The sequence below is a fragment of the Bos javanicus genome, chromosome 3 (genome assembly GCF_032452875.1).
Source record: "Bos javanicus breed banteng chromosome 3, ARS-OSU_banteng_1.0, whole genome shotgun sequence".
In the NCBI taxonomy this organism is placed as follows: Eukaryota; Metazoa; Chordata; class Mammalia; order Artiodactyla; family Bovidae; genus Bos; species Bos javanicus.
The window spans coordinates 59,262,197-59,277,243 of NC_083870.1; the positions used below are offsets into that span (position 1 = coordinate 59,262,197).

Below are 15,047 nucleotides of genomic sequence, written 5' to 3' on the forward strand. Positions count from 1 at the left end.
AGCACAAGATGCCTCTCATGCTGGTTCATCACCTCACAGGGATCAGAGTCAGTAGCGCAATGCTGAGAGGCATATGCAGGACAGCATTTGATAACAGCTTGCCTTCACATGGTCCAGATTTCTAGTACTACAGTAGCAGTTTGTATCAAAAGTTATGTCCACGATACTCAACTAATTGTCTATTAGAAATCAAATTTTCAGAAATTGAGATTAAAAATATTTTAGGATGTAGTATAATATAATAATTATGCATAATGTTTAATAAGAAAAAGCACTAATTCTGTAAGACTGTATTTGGGCTACACATTTTGATCCTAATAGTAACCAGCAAGTTGTGAATTTTAAAATTACATGATTTTTAAAAAATTGAGCTGTTATCCACAGTCTTCTCTCTCTGTGTCTGTGTGTCTGCCTCTCTCTTGTAGAGAAATGATACTTTTTTTAAAGTCTTATAATCTTTTAAGGCTTTGGTCAACTGAAACCTTCTTCATGGACCTCTTTGTGATTTCTCAGTTAGAAATACATTCTGCGCTCTGAAGCCCTAGATTTTGTTTTTATTTTGTATTGTATGTCTTACCACCTTCTCTTTTAAGTTTTTGTAGATGTTTATCATCAGCTCCACTAGAATGAAAGTTCCCTGAAGGCAGGAACTGTTTTATCTTTTCATCTCTCAGAAAATATAGTAGGTGACTCAGATATTTGTTGAATGAGCAAGCAAAACACTAGTGAAATGCAGATCTTTTCCCATAACACATTACCATGTAAAAGCATCCTGGCCTTTAGCCACATGCAGATGTTATATTTTGGCATTCTTGGAGAATTATCCCCGGCTATGTCTGTTCATTGTGTATTTAGCAGTACATCTCATAGAACCGTGGTGGAAACTGTATCCTATCAGGTAATTTGATAATAAAAGCCATTAGTGTGACTTTTGCCATAAATAAACATGAACTGTGGCAGTATATCCTGATGTAACATACAGGGACTTTCAGTTCAGCTCAGCTCAGTTCAGTCGCTCAGTCGTGTCCAACTCTTTGCGACCCCAGGAATCGCAGCACGCCAGGCTTCCCTGTCCATCACCAACTCCCCGGAGTTCACTCAAACTCGTGTCCATCGAGTCGGTGATGCCATCCAGCCATCTCATCCTCTGTCATCCCCTTCTCCTCCTGCCCCCAATCCCTCCCAGCATCAGAGTCTTTTCCAATGAGTCAACTCTTCGCATGAGGTGGCCAAAGTATTTGGAGTCAGACAAATCTAGATTTTAATGTTAGCTTACCAGTTAGTAGCTATGTAATTTTAGGCAAATTATTTAATTGGCATGAGCCTCAGTTTTCTCATTTGTAAAACCAAATTAATGCCCACCTACTTGACAAAATTGTTGTGAAGATAAAATATAGCACATATGAAGGACCTACTAAATTATCTGGTGTGTGGTAGATGTTTGATTCAACAGCTATTTATTAAGGTTGTCTTGTGTGTGCCCAGTTGGGTTCATAATATAAAAGTAGTGCATTGTCATTCATTCATTCATAGTAGTTTGATAAATTCTTGCAACTTGTATTTTGAAGCTCTTTATTAAGTGTATAGACATCTAGGGTTTTTTTTGTTCACTTGAACTTTTTTATCATTGTGAAATGGCACTTTTTAACCCTTATCATATTCTTTGCTCTAAAATTTACTTTGATGTTAATATAACCATTCCAGCTTTCTTATAACTAGTGTTAGCATGGCATATCTTTTTTCATCCTTTTAGATTATTTGTATCTTATATTTAAGGTAGGTTTCTTGATACATAGTTGAGTCTTGCTTTTTTAATCCAACCTAACAATCTCTACCTTTTAATTAAGGTGCTTATATCATTTAAATTGCATGAAATTATTAATATGGTTTCTTTCTTTTTCTGCCTTCTTTTGGATTAACTGTTTTTTTAGGATTCTAGTCTATCTCGTATGTTAGCTTATTAGCTATAACTCTTTGTTGTGTTATTTTATGGTTTATGCTGCTGCTGCTGCTGCTGCTGCTGCTGCTGCTAAGTTGCTTCAGTCATGTCCGACTCTGTGCGACCCCATAGTACACATATTTAACTTATTACAGCCTACTTTCAAGTGATGGTGTGCCAGTTACATGTATAACATAAAAACCACTTGGCATGGTTTTCCTTCTGCTTAAAGGGCTTCCTTTAATATTTCTTATAATGCAGATCTTCTAGGAATAAGTTCTTTTCACTTCTGTATGTCTGTAAAAGTATTTCACCTTCGTTTTTTAAAGGTAGTTTCATAAGGTATAGACTTCTAGCCTGGCTGTTTTTACCCTGGAACTTTAAAGAATTTGCTCTTTTGTTTATATTGTTTCTGATGAGAAATCTGCTGTCTTCTTCATCTTTGTTCTTCTGTATGGGATGTATTTTCCCCCTCTGGATGCTTTTAAAATTTTTCTCTTCATTTCTGGTTTCAGTGGTTTGATTCTGATATACCTTTATGTAGTTTTCTTCATGTTTCTTGTATTCGGGGTTCATTGAATATCTTGGATCTGTGGGTTTATAGTTTTTATTACGTTTGACATTTACTCAGTGTTATTTCATCAAATATTTTTCTATCTCCTTCCCCCTACTTTTCAGAGATTCCAATAATATATGTATTTGGGCACTTGAAGTTGTCCTCTTTCTTTGATTTAATTTTCTAATATTTTCTCTGTGCTTCACTTTAAATAGTTTTACTGCTGTGACTTCAAATCACTAATCTTTTTTCTTGTATTATCTAATATGTTATTAGTTACACTCAGTATATTTTTTCTTTTTCATTTAAAGAATTCAGTTTCTTCTAAACCTTGCTTAGACGTGATTGTCATTAAGTCAGAGTTTATTAGATATTTAATGAGCGCCTACTATTTGAAAGACCCTGAGGCTCTTTGTTTGGGCAAAGCATGGTTTATTCTTGGCAAAGATTTCTGACTCATTCAAATAGTACTGAGCATCTTTCTTGTGTGAGGCTGGGTCTCCGCAGTGATAAAGATGAGAATACATTATCAATATCCTTGGTTGCTTGTCATGGGAAGAAACATATAGTCTAACATGAGTGGAAACAGAGTAGCTAGACTTACTAAGTTTATTTGTAATCTTTTGTCTGAAGTGGTATCAGTTCCAGAAAAACATCTATTTCTGCTTTATTGACTATGCCAAAGCCTTTGACTGTGTGGATCACAATAAACTGTGGAAAATTCTGAAAGAGATGGGAATACCAGAACACCTGATCTGCCTCTTGAGAAATTTGTATGCAGGTCAGGAAGCAACAGTTAGAACTGGACATGGAACAACAGACTGGTTCCAAATAGGAAAAGGAGTTCGTCAAGGCTATATATTGTCACCCTGTTTATTTAACTTATATGCAGAGTACATCATGAGAAACGCTGGACTGGAAGAAACACAAACTGGAATCAAGATTGCCGGGAGAGATATCAATAACCTCAGATATGCAGATGACACCACCCTTATGGCAGAAAGTGAAGAGGAACTCAAAAGCCTCTTGATGAAAGTGAAAGTGGAGAGTGAAAAAGTTGGCTGAAAGCTCAACATTCAGAAAACAAAGATCATGGCATCCGGTCCCATCACTTCATGGGAAATAGATGGGGAAACAGTGGAAACAGTGTCAGACTTTATTTTTCTGGGCTCCAAAATCACTGCAGATGGTGACTGCAGCCATGAAATTCAAAGACGCTTACTCCTTGGAAGGAAAGTTATGACCAACCTAGATAGCATATTCAAAAGCAGAGACATCACTTTGCCAACAAAGGTTCGTCTAGTCAAGCCTATGGTTTTTCCAGTGGTCATGTATGGATGTGAGAGTTGGACTGTGAAGAAGGCTGAGTGCCGAAGAATTGATGCTTTTGAACTGTGGTGTTGGAGAAGACTCTTGAGAGTCCCTTGGACTGCAAGGAGATCCAACCAGTCCATTCTGAAGGAGATCAGCCCTGGGATTTCTTTGGAAGGAATGATGCTAAAGCTGAAACTCCAGTACTTTGGCCACCTCATGCGAAGAGCTGACTCATTGGAAAAGACTCTGATGAAGGGGACGCCAGAGGATGAGATGGCTGGATGGCATCGCTGACTTGATGGACGTGAGTCTGAGTGAACTCCGGGAGTTGGTGATGGACAGGGAGGCCTGGCGTGCTGCGATTCATGGGGTCGCAAAGAGTCGGACACGACTGAGTGACTGAACTGAACTGAACTGAAATGAAAAGAATCTGCTTGCAATGTAGGAGACCCAAGTTCAATCCCTGGGTCTGGAAGAGTCCATGGAGAAGGGAATGGCAACCCACTCCAGAATTTTTGCCTAGAGAATTCTGTGGACAGAGGAGCCTGACGGGCTACAGTCGATGGGGTCACAAAGTCAGGCACAGCTGAATGACTAACATCGCAAATGGCAGACTTGAAAAGAACTTTCCTTTTACTTTAGGACTTGAGAGAAGAGGCACCAAAAATGAAAGCAAAACCCCCAAACCAGACTAATTTCCTTAGTTTGCCTTCCAGGTGTCTGCAAGGAGAAGGTGGGGGGAGTTTGAAGAGGGAGACAGTGGAAGAGCTATGAAAGGTATCCTGGCATGGCTTTGTCCTATTGGTGCCTGGTGTCCCCAAACAGTTATCATTGAAGCCAGACATACTGTTGGTTCCCTGTGACCACATTCTTTGTAGTATTGTACATATGGTTCCAGAATGACAAGGAAAACGAATCTTAGAAGGAAAATTGAAAAAGCTCCACCTGAAATGTTTCAAGACGGAAATAATGAGCATCTGTGTTAGTAAGAACAACATTAAAAATCTGTCCCTAGCCAAGGCTCTGCTGGAAGAAGGGGAAAAATGTGCTTGTACTTGCTCAGGAGGACATCTAGAGGTGCTTAGAGTGAGAGGAAGGGGAAGTTCTCTTGTTTTACAAGTGGTTCAGGGCTTGAATCAGATCAGATCAGTCGCTCAGTCGTGTCCGACTCTTTGCGACCCCATGAATCGCAGCACGCCGGGCCTCCCTGTCCATCACCAACTCCCGGAGTTCACTCAGACTCACGTCCATCAAGTCAGCGATGCCATCCAGCCATCTCATCCTCTGGCGTCCCCTTCTCCTCCTGCCCCCAATCCTTCCCAGCATCAGAGTCTTTTCCAATGAGTCAACTCTTCGCATGAGGTGGCCAAAGTACTGGAGTTTCAGCTTTAGCATCATTCCTTCCAAAGAAATCCCAGGGCTGATCTCCTTCAGAATGGACTGGTAGGATCTCCTTGCAGTCCAAGGGACTCTCAAGAGTCTTCTCCAACACCATAGTTCAAAAGCATCAATTCTTCGGCACTCAGCCTTCTTCACAGTCCAACTCTCACATCCATACATGACCACAGGAAAAACCATAGGCTTGACTAGACGAACCTTTGTTGGCAAAGTGATGTCTCTGCTTTTGAATATGCTATCTAGGTTGGTCATAACTTTCCTTCCAAGGAGTAAGCGTCTTTGAATTTCATGGCTGCAGTCACCATCTGCAGTGATTTTGGAGCCCAGAAAAATAAAGTCTGACACTGTTTCCACTGTTTCCCCATCTATTTCCCATGAAGTGATGGGACCGGATGCCATGATCTTTGTTTTCTGAATGTTGAGCTTTCAGCCAACTTTTTCACTCTCCATTTCACTTTCATCAAGAGGCTTTTGAGTTCCTCTTCACTTTCTGCCATAAGGGTGGTGTCATCTGCATATCTGAGGTTATTGATATCTCTCCCGGCAATCTTGATTCCAGTTTGTGTTTCTTCCAGTCCAGCGTTTCTCATGATGTACTCTGCATATAAGTTAAATAAACAGGGTGACAATATATAGCCTTGACGAACTCCTTTTCCTATTTGGAACCAGTCTGTTGTTCCATGTCCAGTTCTAACTGTTGCTTCCTGACCTGCATACAAATTTCTCAAGAGGCAGATCAGGGCTTGAATACTATCCTAGAAACTTAGGATTTTTAGAGACTAAACATTCTTTATGGAAGATCTCACTCAACTTTCTCAGCTCACAGAGAAATAAAGGGAACTTCCTGAGGTTGAACGGAGTTAGCATCAGGTGAGAGTTGAGGGTCTGGGTTTCCTGTAACTTTGGGAGAATTGTTTGCTAATTAATGCATAGCGGCACCTTGGCTTTAAAAGTAGTAGGTATGTTTTTGACCCTTTTCCTGTTCTTCACAGATAACTTTTGACAACAAAGCCCACAGTGGAAGAATTAAGATAAGTTTAGATAATGATATCTCTATCAGAGAATGTAAAGACTGGCATGTATCTGGATCAAGTAAGTAATGAATTTTACTAGTTTTCAAAATGGTTATTAAATAATATTAAATGGTTGTTAAATTACTCGTCCCAAGGATACGTGGAACATCAAATGAAAGAATTGGATCATGTCCAAGTCCCTAATTCATTTTAGTTATCTAATGTTCCATTCATGTAATTCATAAGTTATTAGTAATTTAAATGGTTTTTCTTGCCTTTTCCATGACCCTTCACTGGCTAGGCCTTACTAAAAAAAAAGTGCTTATAATTCCCCCAACAACAACAAAAAATTTACATCTACTCAAACCAGTATTTTTCGAGTGTTTATTGCGTAAGTACTTTGAGCTACACTTTCCTTACTTCAGAGTTTTAAAATATCTTTGAGAAGGGTAACATCCCTATTTTTACAGATTAAGAAACTAAGGCTCAGAAGTGAATTTTGGTTTCTTTGATCATATATCCAGGGAGAATTCAGGTAGGATTTGACCCTGAAATATCCAACACATTATAATTATCTTCTATCCAGGTCAAAAAGCAGATGACATAAGGACAGAGTACAGTCCTAGAAATATGGACACAAACTCGAGTATAAACTGAGTATCACTGAGAATTTTGGAGCTGAACTAGATGAAACCTACTGAAAAGAATTGATCTCATTCCCTAGTTCCTTGTAGTGGTGTGTTGTGCTTGACTTTAATGATTAGGTCAGAGGATCTTGGATTCTAGTAAGCAGAAGCACCATTCCAAGTACCTGCTAAGATGCAGTTTTCCCAGCTTCACACTAGACAGTCAGTAGGTCTGGTGGTGAGACCCAGGAATGTGCAGTGAGTCCTTATTCAGACCATACTTGGATAATAATTACTTTAGGGTTCCCTACTAATGGGTTCACAAAGTTCAGAAATAGTAATGAGATAGCATGAATAAATGAAATAAAATGTCTTCATTTTAGTATTCTTTTCACTAATAGGTAACTTCAAATATATGAAGATCTGGACTCACAAACTTCAATTATAAAATTTCAATCACAAAATTGTTTATTTGAAACGCAAGCCTGTTTTGTCATCTGTAAACATCTTAATACTTCACGTACTTGGGAACAGGGAAAATGAGAGCATATGAAGGTGCCTGGGACATAAGCTTTCTCTCAAATGTTTGTTTCTTGGATTTTAAGTTTTTCTGAAGTAGATTTAGTCCTTCATATATCATTTAGATGCCTCTTGACAAAATTTTGGGTTGCTTCATTACAGTATAGTCTTGAGTTCTTTCCATCAGCAGAGAGCAGCCCAACTTGTTAAGTAAGAAAAGCTCTGTAAGAGAGTATGTGACGGCCACCCTCTGCTCTTCACCTAGCTGTGCTTCTGCTGGGAGGACTGATTCCCAGAATTCCTGTGTGGGTGGCTCTGCTTTGTCATTCAAGTCTCAGCTAAAAGCCATCGCCTCTGGTGAGGCCTTCCTTCACTGTGCCCTACGAACAAACCTTTCTTCTCCCCATTCCCTCTCCCAAAGCTCCCTCAGCAGTGGTGCTCATATTTTAGTGTTACCTGGAGAGCTTAGGAAAGCAGTTTCTGATTTACTAGGGCTAGGGTAAGGCAGGAGGATGTTCATTTCTAAAAGTTCCAAAGAGATGCCAAGAACCACTGACAGAGTGACGGATGTTGGAAACAAACTGCAAAGGTTTGAACACTGACTCTGCACTTTTCTGGCCATGGAATCTTAGGCAAGTTGTGTGACTCCTCTGGGCTTCAGTTTTCTCGCCTGCAAAGTGGGGATGATCACACCTACCTCGTGGGGTTACTGTGAGGTGCAAAGGAGTTAAATCTTCAAAAATGTCTGAAACTATGACTTAGTAGCTATTTGGATTTACTTTCTTCCTATCACGTACTCCTATCAGGAAGTATTCTGTTCATTTACTTGTTTACTTTTTTCTCTTATCTCACTGGAGTAGAAGTTCCACAAGGTCAGGGACTCTATCTGTCTTGTTCACCATTGTATTCTCAGCACGTGAAAACACACCTGATGCTTAATGAGTATTTTATACCTAGATAAGCATGTTTAAGTAAGATATGCGGGAACCCTAACTGTATTAGAACAAAAGATGACAGGTGATAGTTAAAGATCTTTGGTACATGATTTTGAGGACTTTTAACCTTCTTTAAATACTAACAGAAGAATCTGTATCAAAGCTTTTTCTGTTTGTTATCTTTGTGGAAAGAATACTTGAATTTTTAAAATTATTCTAAGCATGAGTATGAAGAAGGATCTATATAAAACTTGAAAATGTTTCTGAAGGATGGAAAAAAAAAGATTTGACACATTATGTTTTTTGTGAAATGATTTAACATGAACATGTCAATTCTCCCTAGATTAATCTATAAATTCAGCATGATTCCCCCCAAAAATTAACAGTAAGATTGTTATTGGAATTTGACATTTTGGTCCTGAAGAAATATGGGAAAATAACAAGCAAGACTAGCCAGCAGAAAGTCTAGGAAAGTAATGAGACGTATTTTTCTTAGGCATTAAAACACACAAAAAAGTTGAAAGGGGAAGATATGGTACTTGAATACATTCAACAGCCATTTGGTACATGATAAAAATGGCATTTCACATCATTTGCTCCTTTTATTGGTACAAATTCATGAATACTCATGTCCAGTGATGAAGAAGATGTGTGATGTGTGTAGGTATGTAAACTGGCATGATATTTTTGCAGAGCAATTTCTTAGATCTATTTTTAGAAAGATGCATATGCTTTAACCCAACGATTCCATCTTTGGATATTCATCCACCTAAAGAATCACTTGAACCTGTGCACAAAGAGGACCTGGAGAATGGATTGTAGTAGTGAAACCAGATGACAGCCTGAACATCCTTACAAATCAAGTATTGTACATCTGTACTGAAATAACACAATGCAGCTGTTAAAATAAATGAGGCTAAAAATGGGGGAAAAAAAGTAGTAGAAGTAAATGTCACCACATTGATGTTCCAGTACATAAGCAGGTAACCTTCTTTCCTCCAGTTCAGAAGAATACTCATTACATGATGATCTTTGATGTCTTCGTTATTCTGACATGCTTGGCTTCGTTAATCCTGTGTGTTCGATCTGTGGTGAGAGGACTTCAGCTTCAGCAGGTGGGAGTCACTGCTTTCTAGCAATGCACTGGTCATTTTGATTGACAGAAATTCACCGTGCCTCCCCTCTTTTTCCTAAAGGAATTTGTCAATTTTTTCCTCCTCCATTATAAGAAGGAAGTTTCTGTTTCTGATCGAATGGAATTTGTCAACGGATGGTATATTATGATTATTATTAGTGACATATTGACCATCATTGGATCAATTCTGAAAATGGAAATTCACGCTAAGGTAAAATTTTTTCCTATTTATGTCATTGTTAGTATCAGATTTGCCTTAACTGTCATTTGTTTTTCCAAAATGTAAGGATTCACAGAGTACAAGATTGTTTTCAAACATTATATTGAGTAAACCTGAAATAACAGTAATTTGTAAGAATCTAGTCAGGAAATATTTTAGGCTGTTTTTCAAAGTGTGATTTAAGTCCTCTGAATCAGGGTCATTTGGGTATCTGATAAAATACCCCATGTTAGACCTACTGAATGTGAACTCTGGGGTTGGGGCCTATGAATTCGTACACACACTGAAAGTCATACACACACCAAGATAACTAAGGTAAAAGATTGTTTTTGTTGTTCTTAGAAGGAATGCCAGAATCTTCAATAGAAAGAGTTGGACTGTGGGCAGGAGATAGGGAGTGAGGCCAAAGTACTATTGTTCGAGTCCTTGCAGTTTTTCCTTTGTCCATTCAAATTGAGAATATTCCCATTTTCTTACTGTTACCATTGATGTACTACAAAGTTTTCCATTTTAAGTTAGGACTAATCCAGCTTGTATGTCAACCCTCCCCCAAAGCAAAAAAAAAAAAAAAAAAGAAATACTGTTCAAACTAATCTTGTTCAGATTTATGTTTTTCTGTCCTCGACTGTAATTAAGGATGAGTATGAACCACATGGGGAGCCTGTTTTGGTTCAGATTCCTGGACAGAGATCTCAAATGCAATAGCTCAGATATGATAAGAGCTTATTTCTCCCTCGTGTAATTGTCAGGGTGGGTTTTCCAGCCTGGCAAGTCACTCAGCTCCACACAGTCATTCAGGAATCTAAGTTTCTCCCATCTTTTTCTCTGATGACCATTGAAGGCTCACCCAGACTGCATGATTGATGCTGGATTGTCTCATGAACAGGTTGCAGCCCATGGAAGGGAAAACCTGGTATGGTAGGTAGTAGGTCTCTTACAGTCTTATGCCTTGGCTCAGAATGGCAGCCTTCATTGTGTACAGTCCTGCTGGAGAAAACTTAGTCACATCTGACTGCAGGGGAGCTGAGGAGACAGCCCGCGCATGTACCTCAGAAAGAGAGAGTGAGTTTAGAAGCCATGGAGCATCTGTCACCATATGCCAGGGTAATATATGTCATTGAAACAGATATTTAACTTTAGGGAACAAATCAAGAGAAGTAGGGGGAGATTTGCAGCAAATCTTCATTTTTACTAATCCCACCTACCATTAACTTCAGTGAGCCCTTAAGGGTGTCCAACAGTCTTTCTACATTTTTCTAGACCATGCATTCCCCCTGCCTTCTAGCTGATCATTTCATATTTTTTCGCGCTTGAAACTTTTAATACCTCTTTTCCATCCTTTGTTTCAGCTGATGACCTCACTCTGTTTCACAAATAATAAACAGAATTGAAATCTACAATTTCCCACTTCATTTGTTTACCCATCAGCATCAATGCCCATACACTTGGCATTTTCTCTTACTGTGGATATAATATTTAGGTTACTATCCAGGGCCAACTCCTCCACGGGCCTATCAGATGCTGTCCCGACTTACTTGTTCCAGAGCACGGCTTCAGCTATTCTTACTCTGTTTCTTATGCATCCTTAATTTCCTGTTCTCTGCTATGGCGTTTCCATGAGCATGTATTTTTTATTTTTTTTCCTTTCTAAATAGACAAAATCTCAACCTGTTCTCTCTCCAGCTACTTCCCCATTTCTCTGCTCTCCTTACATAGCAAAAGACCTCAAAAGAGTATTTAATACTGTTTCTGACTCTGTTCATCCAGTTCTATTTTGTATCTGTTCTAATCAGGCTGCACGGAAAGTGTATTTTCCAATGACCTGTAACTGTTGCTGTGTCTAATATTCAGTTATTTATCCTCATTTTGACCCATTAGCAGCTTTTTAACACTGCAAGCACTTTCTTTGTTGATGAGTTTTTTCACTGGCTGTCACTTACCTAATCTTTCTCTTGAATCATGGCTGGTCTTCACTTCCCTTTGCTGTTCCCTCTGACTTCACCAAGCTATTTAAGTAACAGAGCTGCAAAGCACCATGCTTAAACACCTCGTTTTTCTGCCTTTGTTTTGTGATCTTGTCCTGTCTTATTGCCTTAAAGAGTACCTATTTTTCAATGATTTTCAAATCTGTTTCTCTAGTTCGGAATTATTCCCTGAACTCCAGTGTCAAATATCCAACTGTTTCTTCCACATCTTCACTTGAATGTCTACTCAGCTTCACAAATTTCACATACCTAAAACAATCATTGTCTCAATGGACATGAGTTGGCGCAAACTCCGGGAGTTGGTGATGGACAGGGAAGCCTGGCGTGCTGCAGTCCATGGGGTTGCAAAGAGTTGGACATGACTGAGTGACTGAACAATAAAACAACTCCTCCTCCATAGTCAAAACTCACTTCTCTGTGGCCTTTCAAATTTCAGTTAATGGCAGCTCTTTTCAGTTGTTCAAGGAAAAAAAACATAGATTCATCCTTGACTCCTCTTTTTTTACTAATTCCCTCTCCTCCGTATCTCATCCAAGAGAAAATCCTATTTGTCTACCTTCAGAAATCACCTCATCACCTCCACTATTCCCAGCCTGGTCCAAAGCACCATCAGCTCTCATCTGCAGTATTGCAGTAGCCATTTCTCTCTTCCACAGTCTGCTCTCAACCATAGAGCCAACATTGGATTACAGGACTCCTGTTCAGAGCTCTCAGTCTCCACCATCTATTCAGAGTAAAAGGCAAAGTTGTTAAATTATATTTGTGAAACTCTAAACTACCTGCTCCCTCACCTCGGTGACTCCTTACTCTCCCCTATCGTTCTCTAGCCAGACCCACTATCTTGCCAGATGCCCTCCTGCTTTTGGGCCTCTGCTGATACTGGTCCCTCTGCTGGAAAGCTCTTCCCCTAGATTCTTGCTTGGTTTGCTCCCTCACTCCCTTCATGTCTTTGCTCAAATGCCACCTTTTCAGTGAGACCTTCCCTGGTTACCCTTTTGAAATGCAGTGCACAGCCATCCTTTGTCCCCTCCCCTGAATTTTCTCCTCACCACTTACCATCAGTCCATGTATGAAGGGTTTCACTAATTAACTTCTATCGTCTCTCTCTACACCCACTAGAATGTAAACCTCATGAGGGCAGGGAATTTTGTCTCTTCACTACTTTGTCCTTGGCACCTAGAATGGTGCCCAACTCTTTGCTACTCAATAAATAATTTTTGCCCCAATGAATTTCTGCTATATAACTGATAATTTTTTTCCACTGTGTTTTAGAGTCTAACAAGTTATGATGTCTGTAGCATACTTCTTGGAACCTCTACCATGCTTGTGTGGCTTGGAGTTATCCGGTACTTTGGTTTTTTTCAGAAATACAATGTAAGGAATTCCACAGATCTCCAAGCTGTTGGTATTTCTCTTTCAAAGTTACTGCACTGCTTTGTTTGAAGGACAAAGGGATTCTAATGACCTCGTTTACTTTCCCAGCTCCTCATTCTCACCCTCCAGGCGGCACTGCCCAATGTCATCAGGTTCTGCTGCTGTGCAGCCATGATTTATTTAGGCTATTGCTTCTGTGGATGGATTGTGCTGGGGCCTTATCATGATAAGGTACTGGTAAACAATTTTCTCTATTGCTATTAAGCTCTCAGGGTAGTACCAGTGGCTTGTTATTCTTTTAAAATAAGCTCATTTTACTTTGTGACTCAGCCTTAAACATTGAAGGTATTGTGTCTGTTGCCATGTTTTTAAACTGGTGAGGTAAGACCAGGTGGCACTAATGGTAAAGAATCCACCTACCAATGCAAGACATGTAAAAGATATGGGTTCAGTCCCTGGGTTGGGAAGATCCCCTGGAGGAGGGCAGGGCAACCCACTCCAGTATTATTGCCTGGAGAATCCCATGGACAGAGGAGCCTGGCAGGCTGTAGTCCATAGGGTCGCAAAGAGTTGGACACGACTGAAGCGACTGAGCACACACACAAGGTAAGACCAACCTGAGAGGATGGTTGATTCACTTGGTTGCCTCGGCTCCTTTTGTGAGTGTGTCAGATAGTTAAGTCCTTCTTACCATCAGTGAAGCCAGGTTTGACAGTTTGATTCATCAATATATATTTATGGGCTATTTAGGTAATTTTTATTGAAGTGTGACTTTATTTTTAAAAGTAGTATAGGGAGAAACTTGTAGAAATATTTGAAAATTTTGTTTACTAGAGTTATAGTCTCGACTATAATACCATCATCTTAAATGGAATGAACTTTAGAACAGAAGCATGAGCATTTGTATTCGAGACCTGAATGCTCTGCAGAAGCATTTCAAGGATCTCTTTCTACAGAAAAGTAAAGGAGAGGGTAAAGGCTTGACTCAGAGGAGCTGGTCTGTACTTCAGTGTTTCTCTTCTTCAGTTCAGGCTCCTCCAATGAAGGGGAACATCAAGAAGGAGCTCCTTGTTTCCAAGAAAAAGAGTGGGCATGTACATACTATGTAGATCACAAAACAAATGTCTATAGCAATCACTTTTCTTGGTTGTCACCATTGTGTACATGTTATTAAACTTTTGTTTGATTTTCTCTTGTTTAAAAAAAAAAATGCCTGTGGTTACCCGAGGGTATTTGTTTGAAAGGGTAACTTGGGATATCTAGTTCCACTGTTTTTATCATGGAGTCATGATCAAAGTCTCCAATGGGAGGGAACATGAAATAAAATGAATTTTTTTTTTTTTTTTGCAGTTCCGTTCTCTGAACATGGTTTCGGAGTGTCTTTTCTCATTGATAAATGGAGATGATATGTTTGCCACATTTGCAAAAATGCAGCAAAAAAGTTACCTGGTCTGGCTGTTTAGCAGAATTTACCTCTACTCATTCATCAGCCTTTTTATATACATGATTTTAAGTCTTTTCATTGCACTGATCACTGATACATATGAAACAATTAAGGTAGGTTCATCAAGAACCTCAAGGAGTGACATTTTCCTAGAACTTGTAGAGAGTCAATAAAATACAGTACCTAATGGGGAGGAGATCAATGGAATGGTAATTTCTTCTGAGTAGAGAAAAAGGACTTCAATTTTAGATCCCAAGAAACAGAATTTCTAGAATGTTGAAAGTTTTGTCTTTGAGTAACTGTGTTTTCAAACAAGCTTTCTAATCTTTTATTAGCATTGTAAGGATCATTAGGTATTGGGTGAGTGAAACATGACATTTCAGATGGTCAAAATTTTGTGGGGAGCTTTTAAAATCCAATTTTCATGAAGAAAAATTGACCTCTTTATTTGAAGTGTGCTGTAACTGAATGCATCATTCTGCTAGGCCCTCCTTTCTTGGGATCACCCCAGAGGCCTGGTCTCCAGAACAGTCAAGGAACTGATAGGTCAAGAACTCGCCATGTATATGTTCCACATTTAGGAGCATGA

General features: G+C 39.3%; 1 protein-coding gene across 4 annotated transcripts in view; it reads left to right on the forward strand.

Moving 5' to 3' along the window:
- MCOLN3 (mucolipin TRP cation channel 3) overlaps positions 1-15,047 on the forward strand; it is a 34,981-nt gene that overhangs the window by 17,016 nt on the left and 2,918 nt on the right. For 3 of the 4 annotated variants that reach the window (XM_061411414.1, XM_061411415.1, XM_061411416.1), the window contains exons 7-12: positions 6,200-6,299; positions 9,303-9,415; positions 9,497-9,646; positions 12,913-13,014; positions 13,123-13,245; positions 14,365-14,571. In XM_061411414.1, coding sequence (XP_061267398.1) covers positions 6,200-6,299; positions 9,303-9,415; positions 9,497-9,646; positions 12,913-13,014; positions 13,123-13,245; positions 14,365-14,571 — 795 coding nt within the window. The remainder of the gene's footprint in view (positions 1-6,199; positions 6,300-9,302; positions 9,416-9,496; positions 9,647-12,912; positions 13,015-13,122; positions 13,246-14,364; positions 14,572-15,047) is intronic. The other variant, XM_061411417.1, reaches the window with a different exon arrangement.